Source organism: Vespula vulgaris, chromosome 9 (assembly GCF_905475345.1).
Source record: "Vespula vulgaris chromosome 9, iyVesVulg1.1, whole genome shotgun sequence".
NCBI classification, from domain to species: Eukaryota; Metazoa; Arthropoda; class Insecta; order Hymenoptera; family Vespidae; genus Vespula; species Vespula vulgaris.
Genome location: NC_066594.1, coordinates 3,200,243 through 3,217,531, shown reverse-complemented (window position 1 = coordinate 3,217,531; position 17,289 = coordinate 3,200,243). Strand labels below are relative to the sequence as shown.

The 17,289-nt window shown below is 29.1% G+C and overlaps 2 protein-coding genes across 7 annotated transcripts; one reads left to right on the top strand and one right to left on the bottom strand.

Moving 5' to 3' along the window:
* The first annotated feature begins 7,467 nt into the window (after positions 1-7,467).
* Positions 7,468-13,676, top strand: LOC127066528 (importin subunit alpha-7-like). Of its 2 annotated transcripts, none has more exons than XM_051000380.1 (8): positions 7,468-7,624; positions 8,721-8,930; positions 9,010-9,204; positions 9,401-9,621; positions 9,786-10,049; positions 10,450-10,654; positions 10,775-11,078; positions 11,171-13,676. In XM_051000380.1, the coding sequence occupies exons 2-8, from the start codon at positions 8,721-8,723 to the stop codon at positions 11,365-11,367; spliced, it is 1,596 nt and encodes a 531-aa protein (XP_050856337.1). In that variant the 5' UTR covers positions 7,468-7,624; the 3' UTR covers positions 11,368-13,676. The 2 variants fall into 2 exon arrangements, with proteins under 2 accessions (XP_050856337.1, XP_050856338.1); XM_051000381.1 differs by lacking the exon at positions 7,468-7,624 and adding an exon at positions 8,191-8,355.
* On the bottom strand, positions 11,710-16,783 carry LOC127066529 (dr1-associated corepressor homolog). 5 transcript variants are annotated; one of them, XM_051000382.1, is made up of 4 exons: positions 16,643-16,779; positions 15,212-15,286; positions 14,342-15,118; positions 11,710-14,174 (listed from the first exon to the last, which is right to left on the bottom strand). In XM_051000382.1, the coding sequence occupies exons 1-4, from the start codon at positions 16,703-16,705 to the stop codon at positions 13,872-13,874; spliced, it is 1,218 nt and encodes a 405-aa protein (XP_050856339.1). In that variant the 5' UTR covers positions 16,706-16,779; the 3' UTR covers positions 11,710-13,871. The 5 variants fall into 5 exon arrangements, with proteins under 5 accessions (XP_050856339.1, XP_050856342.1, XP_050856343.1 ...); XM_051000385.1 differs by having other exon boundaries at positions 15,195-15,286; positions 16,643-16,715; XM_051000386.1 differs by lacking the exon at positions 16,643-16,779 and adding an exon at positions 16,439-16,631 and having other exon boundaries at positions 15,195-15,286.
* Positions 16,784-17,289: the final 506 nt, after the last annotated feature.

The following is a 17,289-nucleotide window of genomic DNA, read 5'->3' as shown; positions in this document are numbered from 1 at the left end:
TAATGCGCGCTCGCGCTTCAGCGCATATTATAGAGAGTGCGGAGGACGGACATAGAGGTGTCCACAGTGGGGATCGCGAGACTCCCTTCTAGCTCATGGAGGGGTATCTCCCTACGCACACTGTGCCATAGTCATTGCCGGCCACTCTGTGAATCCCTTTTTTGTTGCCGCCCATTAGACTTAACCACGGCGTGATTCGCAGTCAGCGGTGTCTTCTTTATCTTTGCCCAAAGCAAAAGTCTTAGCGATTACTTCTCTTTTGCTCTTTCGTTCATTCGTTTGTTCGTTTACTCGCTCGCTTACTCGCTCGCTCGAACTTTATCGTTCTCGCAATAGATACGCGTGAATCACACGCGCGTGTGTGTGTTTGTATGACACTTATTTTTTATCGTATGTGTATTATGATAAATATTAACAATGTACCAAGTTTAAAGTCCTCTTCAAATGTAATCAAACTCACCTAAATTGGTCATCATTAAAAACGATTATTCTTTGTATTTCCTACCGACGACAAATCGATCTATATACATTCCCTATCTTTCGGATTTCTCCATTTATAACATTGTATTTTGCATTACAAAATATAAGCTCGAGCGGATATCTTATTTTATTGATCGTTCCAAGCGAAACGTGACTTTCTATGTGTACAATTTGAAATCTCGATTAGAAGGTTCATTTCTATGTCAAGTAAAAATATAACTTTGTCGAATAAGAAAAAACAACGGTAGAGATTACATTTCAGATATACTATTAATTTCGTCATTTACTATCGACAAGTTATCTCAAAAAAAAAAAAAAAAAAAAAAAAAAAGAAAAAAGGATGAGTGAAGAATTAGATTAGATACATTTGAAATTATTTAATCATTAAATTAACTCAAATTAGATAAATCACAAAGTCAATATTTAAATAGGTATATGTTTCAAGCGTATCTATCTATTGTATATTTCAATGTATTACGTGTTACTCGATAAAGAAAAAAGTCAAATAAGATCCACTAAGAGCTACAATATAATCGGTATACGTGAGAAAAAGGGAAAGAGTGATGGAGTGGAAAGAGGTAGAGGGGAGAAAACTAAAAAGGGAAAAAAAGAGAAAAAGAAAAGTGAGAAGAATGAGGGGAGTGGTAGAAAAGGTCAAATTTCACGAAATTTATCCGGCTTTTACACCGACCATCGTAAGGTTAATAAGTACGAAGGTTTGACAATTTGTTCATAAGAATGGATTGGCAGGTACAAGTATACGTATATAAAGATACAATGAGTAAACATCTAGATATAATCGTAGTGAATAAGAAAAAAATCGACCGGATCCGTAAAACTGAAAGCTCGAAGGACAAAAAGCTGACCTCTTGAACAACTGTACACCATGTGTGCACCACTTGTGCCTTCTCTTATCCTATTCTTTTTCTTCCAAACTCCCTTCTCCCTTCTCCAGGTCTCTCTTCTCTCCTCCTTTCTCTCCCCCTCTTCTGAGAGTCTTCTGTTTTTCTCTTCTGTAGTTAAATAATGTTACTAATAAAATAATAAAGAGAGAGAGAGAGAGAGAGAGAGAGAGATAGAAAGAAGAACAAGAGAGAGAGAAAGATTCTCAAGCGAATAAAATGTTTAACATTAAAAGTGTATCAATCTTACTACCATAAAAAAGATTACATGTTCTCTCGTTGAACTATAGTATTCAAATATGTATTGCATAACGTTATTAATAAAGCACGTTATATGTGTGTGTATATATATATATATATATCGTGTTTAAAAAGGAAGATTATTAAGAATGTTACGATTAAAATAATCTTATCTTAATCTTAATCGTGCGTTATAAACTAATAAAAAAGATTAGGGTTAAATACGAGATATACGACATACAAGTTGTAAATTGTACCAAAGGTGGACAGATTGAATGTGGACCGAACAGTCCTCTCTTACTCTCGAGAGACAGCACGAAAGCGGGAGAAGAAAATAAACGCGTGTACTTTTACCTACATATATACTCCTGTGAAAACGACTATGTACGGTGGTCGCCATATGGACCATGGAGCCTGGGGGTCCAGAAGAGCGTGTACCTTCATCTCTATTGCCGAATGCCGACCAGATTTTATGGTCCTAGGTGCATACATACGTGGAGTAGAATTAGAAACGATATTCCTCCCTTCCCCTTTAAAAAGAACGATTCTCCAAAAGCGAGACGGCACGAGATAGAATGCACATGAGTCATCGATACTTTCTGCGTACAGTTTTGTTCCCAGGAAGCTTTGTCTTTTTATTTTTTTAGATATATGTATGTATATATAATATATATATATATATATATATATATATATATATAACGTAATTATATATATAGTATAAAATATATATAAGAAAGTAGAAATGATCAATTTTGATGATACTTTAAACATGCTATATATACAAGATTGAAATCTATGAAATTTATGGATATATTAAATTTGTACAAAATCGTTGGATGATAAAGATTTATATAAAACTCATTATTTCTTTTTCATAGAGAATATTAATTTGCTTTGTAAGTAATTGATAATTTAGAAAGCTTCGTTTAACTTGAAATAATTTACTCAATTTCAAAAAATTGTCTAAATTTAGAATATTCATATAATTTGAAAAAAAAGATCTACTGATCATTTTCTTTTATCTTTTCTTCTATTTTTTTCTTGCTAGCTGATATTAAAATGTCTGTAATAATATATACAAACTCGCGCGAATAAAAACATTGAATACAAGAAGGAATAAAAAAATTTTTATTGGATATTCTTTTGTTCATAGACGTTCCTAAATATATTAATATTCCTTTAAGATAGAGGAAAAATTTCTATTGAAATATAGAAAAGTTATAAAAATAATATTAAAATACTAGATCGATATTTTTCATAATCAAATAGAGAGAAAAAAAAGACGGGGTGAGTGAACGGGCGTACGAACAAATAGCTTCCAATCTGTTCCATCCCTTTGTCGGAAGGATCTGTGCCGCGTGTGCAAATCTACCCTCTGAAGCACCATTGCCGTTCGCCGTTCGCCGTTCACCGCTCATACTACCCCTACACATGCCTAACACCTGAGCACAATGGAGACACGATTTGATCCCCCTATGAATCCCCTCGTTCTTTTCTTTCCACCGCGCTTAAATACTGACGCGAATTCGCGTTCTCTTCTTTACATAGAATTATCTATTATACGTATATACCGTACGTAGATATATACATGCACACCGTTTCTAATACTTTTTTGCATATCCTAAAATGTATGCTAACTTCAAGTCAGATTATTACTTTATGTAGATACTATATAAAAGACAAGTATATTTTAAAATATTTTTACAATCTACTTGTAAAGATAACGAAGAGAATTTTTATAAAAAAGGAAAAAAAATAATTGTACAAGTAGAGTACATATATATTCTTACAAGTATACATTGTAAAGATATTTTTATATAAGTAGATTGTAAAGATATTATTTGCAGATAAAACTTCTATATGAAATATTCTTTATTTTTAGAATATAAAAATATATACGCGATGCTAAACCAATCAATATATATAGCTTTTATCTACTTTCATCGATCTTTTTTAAAAAGTCTACACAATAAATTCTCATGATAGATTTAACAAAAAATGACTCACATATCGTAAGATCTAAATTTAGTGATGAATCTATCCGGTAAGTTTAAATTTCATGAATCTATGTGGGTCCGACAAGAAGTTATTCCAAGCCAATATAACATACATATCTACCTTTAAATGCTTCTAGGTGCACACGAGTGATTCTTAACAAACATGCGGGTACCGTGCTGAGAATTCCATTCTATTTAACCGTAATTATTTAATTGACGATCTTCACCAGCATATTCACAGAGAAAACTGGACGTATATATATCTGTATACATACATACATATGTATATATATACCGATGATACAATTATGCTTTATAAAAGAAGTGTAACGTAAAAAATGAGTAAAAGACATCTTACAGAAATATATATATGTGTGTGTGTGTATAAAAGATGAAACAAAATATGATTATCAAAATAGCAAACTTATACTTTTTAAGAACGATCCAACAATAAAGCTTAATAAAAGAAACGTAACATAAGATACAAGTAAAACATATTTGTTGTTTGGCAATCCCATACAAATGGGAATATCAAACGATAAAAAATAATATATATATATATATATATATATATATATATATAATACATAATAATAATATATATACACATTATATATTTTATATATGTATATCTACATATAAAAAAAGAAAAACCAAAAAATATTAAACTATAATTACTAATTCAGTATCTCAGAAAATATATTTTTTAAAGTAGTGAACATATTTTTTGAGGACGATCACAATTTGGCTAGTTGCTCGTTGGGTAATCAATTGTTGAGACGAGAGAGTAGGTGGGGTGAAGAACAGAGAGGGAAAGAGAGAAAGAGAGAAAGAGAGAAATAGAATATCAGGGAGGAGAAGGGGATGCTGCCACGTGGCTCGCGAACGCTTGAACCAAAAAGAAAGAGAGAGATAAAGATAGATAGATATAGAAAGAGAGAGAGAGAGAAAGAGAGAGAAAGAGTCGAAGCAAACTAGAAAGGGGAACGATTGGCACATCGTGCATATCGCCGTGCACACCGTCGTCGTGCCCGTCGTTGGTCCATGCAAGTTACCTTTACTACGTTTACCATTCTCTATTGTGTATGACTACGATACGAGAGTGCGCAGGGGAGTCTGCAAGTGAGATCGCATGAGTCATCCAAACGAAGCTTCTCTCAATAGCGTAGGCAAAATCTTCGCGAGATATTTACGAAATAAGAGCCAGATTAATAATTGTTGTAATTCTCCATTTCTTTTTTTTTTTCTTTCTTTCTTTCCTTTTTACATCTTATCCCCCGTGTCTTTCATTTTTAATAAGAAAGATTCTAAAAGAATTTATCGATTTAATTTAATGAGAATATATTAGAATGCTATTAAATGAATACTTATAGATATAACATATGGCAAAGTGTTCATGTAATATTTTATGCCGATTATTAGAACATTAAAGATGACAAATCGTGGCAAGTTATACTGATTTTATATTAGAAAAGATAACGTTATTATTATGTAATTTATTGTTAGAGAAAGATATAAATAGTATTCTAAGATTCGATTTCTTATTTAATAAATAAAGAATACAATTTCCTCTATGTGTTCTTGACGTTCTCACGTATAGATCATTATTCGATTCAGAAAAGAAAAATTGCGAATTTTTTCTACGGAGATATTACATTGTTCGTTTCTACGTCACTGTACTCTCAGTCAATGCATCAATCCGGCCTGCATCTGTATGTATTTAGACGGGGGAGAGACCCCTATGTGACATCATCCCCTTCCCTATATACTCCTGGTTCGTTTCGCTGGGTGACTTCTGTCGCCTAACTCCAAACACCCTTGGACCCTGTTACCTCCCTTTTACCTCTAATCTTTATCAATTCAACCTATCGGCTTATCCGACAAAAGAATAGTCGAGCGTACGAATAAAGCCAGGCTTATTATGTTTCTTAAAATGTCGACATTTTTAAATGCCATAAACGTTTAAAATGCTCCAAATGTGGGCAGTTTAAACGACTATCTCGAAACAGTTAAATTTATTATCAATTATTAATACTTTAAATGCAATGATATATATAAAAAATAAATATTCCGGTTGATTAATAGTGAGATACTGTATTAAACAAATTATTAATATTTAAACGCAATAATATTAAGTACTTTGATTAAAATTAATTGTGACATAGATATATATTTCACTCATATATCTAAGACAGATAATTATAGTATACTTATAATTATTATTATTTTATCATATTCAAGTTACAAGTTATAACTTACGAAAATCAATGTTATTCTTATTTTTTTTTTATTTTTTTATTTTATTTTATTTTTTTTTATGGAGAAATAATAATTTATTATTATTTTTTCTCTTTCTTTTTCTTTCTTTCTAAACTCTACGAAAAATTAATACAATTTTCTGTCCTCGTTTTTATTATAATATAGTATTAGTCTGAAATAACTTAATAAGAAAAAAAATATATCGTAAATAAAAAATAACTTAAATAACTTAATTTAACGTATGATATAATATTGTACATAGAACACAAAGAAAAAAAAATAATTTTTAAATCTAAAGATTATGATTTAACATAAATATGTCTGATATATATATATATGTATATATATATCTGACTTATATATTATATATATATTTTCTTGGATAATCATTAGTGACTGTGAATTGCACTATTAATAATATAGAATTTTAGAAAACAAAGAGGCGAACGTTATATTATCATATTCTATCTTTGTCTTACTCAAGCTCATACATATAATTTTAAGAACCCTGGGTAATAACTTTTTGAAACGAAATTACATTAAAATTTCAAATCTACATCATTTAATTTTAGTGACATTTAAAAATTAATAATTGTTGATTAAAAACTAAATAAATAATTACTATTAATATTACACTGTATAAAATGCAGGTACTTTTTCTACATGGTACGATACTGGTCTGTATCGTGGATTGGTTAATAACACTTCATTACAATCAGACAGAACATGATAATTCGAAGTTTACCTCTTTTTCTTATAAAATACTTCACATTTTTATTACGAAATACGCAATCCATTTTATATTTGTCAATGTACATACCTAACCTAAAAGAACATGCAACACGTTAAAATACACCAACTATTATATACAACATTTCAAGGTTATGATACTTCATTTAAAGAAACTTCGTTTGAAACAGAGGAATAAAAAGTTGACAAATACGTTATCACTAGCTTCTCAACGTTCTCATTGGCTATTCCAGAAAGAACTTACATATTCTGCTTATTTTTTTTTTTATCACGTAGAAATGTGCGATTAAAAAATTAAAAGCAATTAATTCAATTTTAGTTTATAATTATTAAAAAGCTCACGTGTATTATCTTTTTTGGATAAACAAATAAATACTGAAAAATTTTGCAAGTACTTACTTTCAAAAATAAATATAAATTTAATATATATCACATATAGAAAAAATATACATGCAACCGAATCAATATAATTCGAAATTCGTTCAGACTTATATTATTAGTTACATTTTGTATCAGTTTATCTCAGAATATCACACGTTGTCTCCAATTACTTGCCATTGTCGAGTCTAACTTTAGTAACTATTTCTAGTAATATCAGGTAAGAATGATGATGCTTGGTAACAAAAAAAAATTACCCATTTTAAGATGCAGGCAATTTACTTCTATCTTGGAATACGGTATTTTTTTTTTTTTAATAATTACAATAATACTTTTTTCTATCGAAAAAAATAATATATATATATTCCTGTCAACTTTATAGATATATCAAGAAATAAGAAAATATAAGTATAGTAAAAAATCTTATAGTTATATGAATTGACCTATCAGGATGTCGTTAGCTAACCCCGTGATTCCTTGCGCGTTGAAGACTAGAAGAAGGCTCACCGATTGCCTGCCAAAGTTTGCTAACGAGAAAAAAGTGTGGTAGTGGCTGGTAGATATATTCTTATGATATTTTACGTATAATAGACAGCTTGAAAATATTTTACAAACGTGAGTATTAAATCTAATTGATTTTAATTCGGACATACGAATGTGTAGTAAAAGACAACAATAATGACGTATCGATGAATCGAGACAATTCCAGGCCAATGTCAGTCTATCTACCGTGTGCGAAAATGTCTAATGCTTTCGAAAAAAAATATATATATATAATAAAAAAAGCATCGTCAAAATATTCGTCGTCATTAAAGAAAATCTTTTGAAACTTTTTTATCGATTTTATTTTCATCTATAAAGTAAATGTATTCTCGAAATAAATGCAACTTCATTTTCTATCAATTAATACATAACCCTTTTCAAGCCACAATGACAAATATAATTTTTAAACGTGGTCCATGTTTAAACAATTAATGTGGGAGATGTAAATTTCGAATTATAATTCCATTTGAATAATTTGATTTTCAATGAATATTGTTATTTCATTTTCAAACGAATATTTGGTACGATTATTTTTACGTTAATATTACTGGTGAAATGCGCGCACGCGCGCGCACACACACACAAGCGCGCGCGCGCGCGCGCGCGGATACGTTCGTTTAGCTTCGTAAAGGTGGGGAATTGCATGCGAATACCTTGCACACGGAAACGCGTACGTAACCAAGTAGCTGTGTGTACTAGTAGCGTAACGAAGAAAGCAACTACGTTTCTTTATCTCTGTTTATCATTTTTTGATATTATATTATTTTTCAAACAATTGGAAACTGCAGAGTGAGGAAAATAAAGTAAATATTTTATTTTTTATTATCTATTCCATCTTGTTGTCAAGGAATATAGAAAATGCTTTGTATTCATATATATATATATATATGTGCGCATGCACACAAATGTGTGCTAATTCGTGAACGCATTATTTTACATAGTATGTTTTACAACATTTTTATAGAACACAAATACGTGTCAAATATCTTTTTTTTGTTTAAAATAAATAAGTAAATACTTCTTTTTTTTTACTTTTAATATTGACACATATCTGTTTCTTATATGTCCTATAACATCCATTTTTTATGTCCACTGTTATTCAATAAAAAGATGTATATATTTAAAATAATCTTTAACTTATTGACGAACAAACAATTTTTATTTATAGATGTCAAGTGGACCGACACATAAGTATCGTTATAAAAATGTGGGTTTAGACTCACAGGAATTAAGACGACGTAGAGAAGAAGAAGGTGTGCAATTAAGAAAACAAAAGCGTGAACAACAATTATCAAAAAGACGTAATGTACCTAATATTGTTACCGATGAGGATAATCTTGCCACTGCAGATGAATATTCTATACCTACACCACAATTAGTAAAATTTATATTTCTTTTCTACTAACTAACAAAAAAAACTTTCTTGTCTATTTTAATGTTTCATTTTTATGTTTCAGCAAAGTGTTGTTATAACAAAAAAATTGGTACAAGCATTATACAGTCCTAATGTAGAAGATCAATTAGCAGCTACTCAGAAATTCAGAAAGTTATTATCCAGAGAACCAAATCCTCCTATAGACGAAGTTATACATACAGGAATAGTACCTCGATTTGTTGAATTTTTGAAAAATGATAGTAATTGTACGCTCCAGGTTTGTATATTCAGAAAATTGATTTATATTTGTAACGAATAATGAAAAATTACAAGAATCTTTTTTGTTGAAAAAAAGAAAAAGAAATGTGTATTTTTTTCTTGGTAACAGCATAGAATATCATCCATTATAAATAAAAATAAATATTTGTAAAAAAGTCTTGTAGATAATAACAATATCAAATATTATGTAACAGTTTGAAGCGGCTTGGGCTTTGACAAATATTGCAAGTGGGACATCTCAACAAACGCGCATGGTAATAGAAACAGGAGCTGTACCTACTTTCATATCGTTACTCAGTTCTGAGTATGAAGATGTTCGAGAACAAGCAGTTTGGGCTTTGGGCAATATTGCAGGAGATAGTCCTGAATGTAGAGATCATGTTATTAGTTGTGGTGTCCTTACACCACTTTTACAGTATGTTCTACTTTTCATTCATTTTTTATTACTTTTTATTTTGTAGTAAATAATTCTCTGGATTATTATTTAAACATTTCAATCTCTTTAATAATTAGATATGATATTTTTTACATTACGTGTTATTTTATAATAATTATTTTTAACAAATCTTACATTTTCAGACTTCTTTCTAAAACTGCACATTTATCTATGACACGGAATGCTGTATGGGCATTATCAAATCTTTGTCGTGGCAAAAACCCTGCACCTGTATTTTCAAAAGTGGCACCATCCTTACCAGTTTTAGCTCATCTTCTTAATCATCCAGATTCAGATGTTCTTGCCGATACTTGTTGGGCTTTGTCATATTTAAGTGATGGGCCAAACGATAAAATACAAGCAGTTATAGATGCTGGTGTTTGTAGGCGCCTTGTAGAACTTTTGATGTGAGTAATACGTAATGCTATATTGTCGATACGCGCGCGCGCGCGTGTGTGTGTGTGTGTGTGTGTATTTGTCTCAGCATTTATAAAATATTGATCAACAGTAATAAACAAATTATAACATCTCGTTAGATATTACTAAGCTAACAGCTTTATTCTGTGTAAGAATAATTGATGTCTTTATAATAGAATACTAAAAAAGTTTGTACGATATATTACATGTTTATCGGTATAGTTTTATGGGGTTTGTGTATGATAAGCCACAGCGTAGATATCAAACTGTCACGATTCGACTATTCCGTGTATATGCACATGATATCTAGGAATTCAACAAATATCTACTTTTTTATATATAAATGTACATAGATGAATAAAACAATATACATAATCCTTATTTATTTAGGCGTGAAGAAAGCAATGTAGTAAGTGCAGCTCTTCGTGCTGTTGGTAATATAGTTACTGGAGATGACGTGCAAACTCAAGTCGTACTAAATTGTTCAGCGCTCCCTTGTTTATTACATCTTTTGAATTCTTCACGAGAAAGCATACGTAAGGAAGCTTGTTGGACAGTATCTAATATCACTGCTGGTAACCCTCAGCAAATACAGGTGATAATCATTGTTAATAAAATATTTTATATCTCTAATTTTGAAACTCTTAATAATGTTATTGGACAAAGAAAGAGAAACCAAGCGTATACATTGTTAATATTCATTATTTGTTTCTAGGCTGTTATTGATGCTAACATTTTCCCTGTATTAATTGATATATTAGGAAAAGCCGAATTTAAAACTCGAAAAGAGGCAGCTTGGGCAATCACAAATGCTACCAGCGGTGGTACTCCTGAACAAATACGTTATCTTGCTTCACAGAGATGTATTTCACCATTGTGCGATTTGTTAACCGTTATGGATGCAAAAATTGTGCAGGTTGCATTAAATGGTTTAGAAAATATTTTACGTCTTGGAGAACAAGACGCTAGTATGCACAATGGTATTAATCCTTACGCAGTATTGATCGAAGAATGTTATGGTAACGTATCGATATAAAAACGAAAAAAATATTTACGCTTTATATTATTTAATTTAATTGTGTAATATTTATATTTATTTATGATGTTTTAGGCCTAGATAAAATAGAATTCCTACAATCTCATCAAAATATGGACATTTATCAAAAAGCTTTTGATATCATCGATCGATACTTTGGTTCCGAGGAAGAAGACACTAGAATCGTTCCATCTATTGATTCGCAAGGACAACAATTTCAATTCACAGCACCCGATTCTTCTCAACTTCCAGTCGAAGGCTTCGAATTCTAAATGATTAATTATTGATTGAAACCTGGAATACGTGCTTCTGAATACGATGTTCCACGCTATCTTTTACGATCCTTAATCTCATGAGAAATGTAATATCTCTAAAACTGAAATACCAACTAGCTGTACGAGTTTTCTCATACATTGTATTATTACAAATGCTTTTGAGTTCGTATTCATCAAAAAATATCAATAGTACCCCCCTTTAAAAGTACTAGATTTTTCACATAACAATGAAGATGCAAAATGAATATTTATCGTAATTTTTAACGCATTTTACTTTTACCAGGTCATATGTTCCGTTAATGTTGCATCAATTGCTTTGGCTTTCTCTCTCTCTCTCTGTCTCTCTCTCTCTCTCTCTCTCTCTCTCTCTCTTTCTCTCTCTCTCTCTCTCTCCTTTTAAAACCTTTACTAAATTATAACAGTAAAGCTTTTATCAAAGCTTTCGTATAATACGTACTAATGGATCGATTAGTAAACTTATTCATATACTTATGCAGCGTAAAGCATTCAGTTTAACAGAGATAAAAAAAAAGAAATTGTTTAGTGCTTAAAAAGTAAGTATGGCTTAAGCACTAAATGTGGTAAAGAACCGATTCAATCAAAGGGCAGATATATACATACACCTTATTATGACGTGACTGACTCAGAATTACGACACTTGCGCAATTTGCAAGACACTGTACGACTGAAGTACACGACTACAGCCAATTCGGACAACATTACACAACGTGGTATTCACCTCCTTACTATGCTAGGTAAAAATATGACCAATTAAACTTTTTTACTGTAAATACGTATTTCATAATATTAAGGCTGTTCTATACAGAGTGCCCTGATAGAGGAAACCCATAATTACAAATCAGACAATTGTAAACAAACCGATTTACTTTTCTAAAATACTTGCAAGCAATAGAAGCATGAAATTTCAATATTTAAAGAAAAAGATGGTATATATAAACGAATGATTTTATATTAGTTTACGTAGAATATTCATTTCTTGTATTTTTTTGTTCACTTTTCTTTTTTCATTGTACACAAAAGCATAGTAAGTTATTATCTAATTCAACAACGGCCATTCAAAACTATAATTGGATATGGAAAAGATAAATTTTTAATCATTGTCATTGTAATCGATATAAATGGTACGATTATAAATTGTAATTTCTAATATTTAGAAAATTCGTAAGAATTATGTATCAATCAAGGAAGTAAATTGCATGTGTAAGGATTGAAAATTGTTTATGTTACTATTGTATAGCACATTAGATTTTGGACATTCTGTATAAAAAGTCTGTGACTGTATAAATTGTATTTATTATTTAGGTTTGACGATACTATATTATATACAATTTCTATATATACTTCCTACTTTTAGTTACCGATTTGAATTACGACAGAAACCGACTGTATCATAATAAAACTCAATAGTAGAAACTTTGCTAATACATTTTTTTAGCAAAGTATGCAACTATGAGTACTTGTTGCCAATTTATAACATACCATAGTACATAAGTATATTCAAAAGATATTTACCTCTTTTTTACTAACATTCTACTGCATGTAACATCTTTCGATATAGAAATTCAATAGAACACTTTATAATAATGCCAAAAAATGAATAAAACAAAAGGATTATTAAAATAAGTGTAATTTGATTTTCATCAAGAATTCTACATAAAGAAGATAAAACAAAACTTTTTGCAATATATGTATAATTATTAACTTTAATATGTTTATATAATTTATTATACTTAATGAACTATTGACGAATATTTATATTTAACAAGATAAATTTTTTATATTTTTTCCAATAAATATTCGTACATAAATTAACTCGATTTATAAGCAAATTATGTACAATATATGTTTACGAATTAATATTTTTCAAAAGTTCATGCAATAGATCGCAATATTAATTATTATTGATTAAATTTTTTATCTGTATGTGCAATAATTTAAAATAATTGTAAGTAATCAATGATATTGTAAATTGGCAATGAGCCCCATAAACGTACGATTTCTGACGATACTTGTAACACCGACTGCCGACTATTACGCTGTAATGGTAATAACGAAAATGTGGAGTGAAACATGCATGAAGTAATCCATTTTACTATACTTTAAACTCGAATAATCTTGGCCGGTATAGGCAAAATCTAGCATTATATCAGAGGCATCTATCTCGTTGTTATATTTTTTATAAGTTTGTAGAAATTATCTTGAATTATGCTTTACATAGTTCATTTACGAATGTCGTTCTGTATCATTGTTTGGCATAACAAAATAAATTTGCATAATAATAAATATTTCTAAAGCTTTTTTCAATCCTTATTATACATTTTTTATTCTTGTTTTTAATATCTAATATAAAATGATGTGTCTATAGTTCTACCATATCCTGATGAAACACTTTCAAACGATAGTTTACATTTTTGTATAAAAAAGAAATATTTCATATATAATATAATTATATATTCTACGAAAAAAAAAGATAAGATAAATTAAAGAAGTAAACATTCACCAATATTCTTTTTCCCTTTCATATTTGGCTCTGGTGAAATTGATATTATTGGACCATCCATTATCCGAGTAATAAGAGGATTTAAAATATCCAAATCAATAAATTTAGAAAATTTGGCAGTAATAGAATCTTCTACAAACTTATCTTTGTGTAATCCTTCATAATTATTCGATATAATAGTAATTATATACATGGTCTTTGAAATTAAAGGGTTTTCTTTGTCACACAAATTATGCAATACTTTAACAGCTTCAGAACCTATATTAAGCAAATCTTCGATAATCTGAAAAATATACGAGTTAATTAATATCTTTAGTCTTTTATATGAATTATTCAAGTAATTGTATAATAGATTGATATAATAATACTCCAGTAATCAATGAATATATAGATATGTTTATCCAAATTGAAATGTGTATATGACTTTACTTCAAACGTTTCTAAACTTACCACAGCTCTTTTTATCAAAATCTCTGTTTTTAATTCATTAATGATTTCTCCATGATCATTCTCAATGTTTTTCGTATTGAATATTAAATAGTTATCACTACCTAAAGCCTTGCCACTTATGTCTCCAAACAAATGTGCTAAACATTTGATTGTATTCGTTTCATTTCCGAGTAAAATAATGATAGAAACTTTTGTTGATTCATTAATAACTTCTTCTACTTGAGATGAGAATGCATTCCATACATTAGATTTTTGACTTGTAAATTTTAATCTAACATCGCTTATTGATTTACGGAAGTCTTGTATCGTTTTTTCTTGTGTATTGTATGAAATCTGCATTGATTCATTATTATTATCTTGTGATGTAAGAAAATATATAGAGCACACAATGGGAACAATTATCAGCAGAAATATATAACAATAAAAGTTACTATTTTTGCCATCTCCTCTATTATCTTCCTTCTGTTTACTAGAAGAACCCGACTTAACTACTTGTGGACTATCATTATGACTATTTCCCAATGAAGAATTACATTTCGTTGACTGATTTATTTCGGAGGATTCATCTGATAAACTGTCGTTATTAGAATTCTTATCATTACTGTCATCATGCGTGTTATTGACAAATGTTTCTGAATAACTCATATTATTATTTTGTTTATATATAAATGAATTTAAATCCTTAGATATATTATTATTATCCTTGTTTGAATTCTTAATGTTTCTTATAGGAGGACGACACTTTGGTATAATCTGTTTAAGATGTTTTTCCTTATTCTGCAATTGAAATATATAACGCTATTTAATTTCAATGAAATCAATAAATTATGTACAAAGAAATCTAAATCCATACAGGCATATTATTATTACATTATTAAATTTCTCTATATTTCTTATTGGAGCACGACATTTTGGTGTAATTGGTTTATGATATTCTTCTTTAATCTGTAATTGAAACATATAATGCAACTTAATGAAATTAATAAATTTAATTAACAAGTTAAGTCATGTAAAATTAAGTCATTAAGAAGTTATTTATATAAAAAGAACAAGTAAAAATTATTTCTACAATTATTTTGCTTTATAATAATTTGAATCCTTTGAGAGAAAAAAAGAAAAGCTTGCAAGTATAACAAAATTTCTAGTTTATATATATTTATTACTATTTTTTATTTTTAATTTGCAATAACGTAAATTTTGTACTATTTTGATTTTACAATCAATTATATATGTATTCATTTCAGCATTATTAGTTTAAATGATCTAATTGTAAAATTAAAAATAAGATAAAAAAGAATTAATACGCACATTGTGATTCATTATTTTGCGAAAATAATAAGAAAATTAATGATAAATGAATAAAATTTATGTATGTATGATTCAATAATAAAGATAACAATCAAAATATACAGACACTACTTTACGGTGAATTCCAATGTATACGAAATAGAATTAAGGATCGGAAGATCGAACTTATTTATTTATAAGTTATTCCTGCTTAACGGTTGTGTATAAAAAGCGAAAAAGATTTACGTGAATGTCAACAAATATTCTAACCTCACTATATTTATACTTCGCAAAATATTACATCTAAAAATATACATCTTTAATTTGCAACAAGTAAACACAATAATAATAACGTTTAAATAATGTTTCTTGTACTTTTTTTTTTTTTTTTTAATAATAGCTAAAAAATACATATGTATATAAAATAATGTATATAAATCAGTTTCATACAATCTTTGACTTCAATATGCGTACCTTCTCAGATTATTATTTATTATTAGTTACTGATATAAATTTTATATATAGGTTATATGTTAACCATTGTTTATAACTCAAACATTTATTTTGTGTTATTTATGTCACAATTTTCAGTTAATCACAATACTGTAATGCACTACGTTATATTTTGGTGATATTTTGTTGTTAACACGTCGAAATTAACTAAACTAGTCCACATATGTTAATATATGATTCGATATGGTTTCGTCCCGTAACGGTAAAAATAGGAAGTTTGTATGACGAATAAATACTCCACATATTTTTTGTTAGAACAACAAAACAAACAGGACCATTAAATTGTATAGTACTTACATTACTATTTATCAAATCTAAAATATATTACAGATTGTATCATAACAGATTGTTCACATTTTACGATTATTTTTTTTGATAAAGAAATAATAAAATATATTTATGCAAGTTATATGATGATAACTGGTATGTTTTCACTTTTCCTTAACTTGGTTGATAAATATAATTTTTTCTTTCTTATACCGAATTGAATCAATAATTTACCTTTAGAAGCGTACTTTCTATATTTTTTTTCCTAAATTGTTTAACACCTTTAGCAAATAACATATGTTATCTCAGGGAGAGGTATGGACGAAATATGATCTACAAGAGTAATACGGAAATACTGTCTCCACTGATGCAGAATCTACTTTGTCAACGATGGGTAAAACAGCAGTCTTCGTTACCAATTCCAAAGTTCATCTCACTCTTACAAAGTTAGCCCTGCCACTAATAAAACTCCCCTCCACCTACCCAACTAACTTTACCAATTCCAAAGTTAGTTTGCTCTCTTACTAGCTAGTCCTATCCCTATAAATTTAGCCTATCTATTTCAAAGATAGTCTCCCACTATCTAGTTAATCTCGCCCCCTACAAAGTAAACTACGTACTCTGTGTCTGTCGGTGATGAAGAAATCACCTTTACCGATTAATGCTAAATTAGATTTTACTTCATAGTGCTTCGTATTTTTTTTTTAATTTAGTATTAAAACATATATATATTTTAATATTGATATACCTTAAATCATAGCAACATTATGCAAGATTGTATATTCTAGAATAATTTTACAGAATCATCAAGTGAATAATAGAGATATCTGCCTCTTATGCGATTATTGTACATTCACACATCGCTATAGCAAATTCCTTTA

Excerpts from the sequence above, each read along its gene's own strand:
- LOC127066528 (XM_051000380.1), top strand. The coding sequence starts at position 8,721 with ATGTCAAGTGGACCGACACATAAGTATCGTTATAAAAATGTGGGTTTA. Across the intron at positions 10,655-10,774 it reads GTAACCCTCAGCAAATACAG|GCTGTTATTGATGCTAACAT; the intron begins GTGATAATCATT and ends ATTTGTTTCTAG. Across the intron at positions 11,079-11,170 it reads ATTGATCGAAGAATGTTATG|GCCTAGATAAAATAGAATTC; the intron begins GTAACGTATCGA and ends ATGATGTTTTAG.
- LOC127066529 (XM_051000382.1), bottom strand. The coding sequence starts at position 16,705 with ATGTTATTTGCTAAAGGTGTTAAACAATTTAGGAAAAAAAATATAGAA. Across the intron at positions 15,119-15,211 it reads ATATAGAGAAATTTAATAAT|AATAAGGAAAAACATCTTAA; the intron begins GTAATAATAATA and ends TTTCAATTGCAG. Across the intron at positions 14,175-14,341 it reads TTTTGATAAAAAGAGCTGTG|ATTATCGAAGATTTGCTTAA; the intron begins GTAAGTTTAGAA and ends TATATTTTTCAG.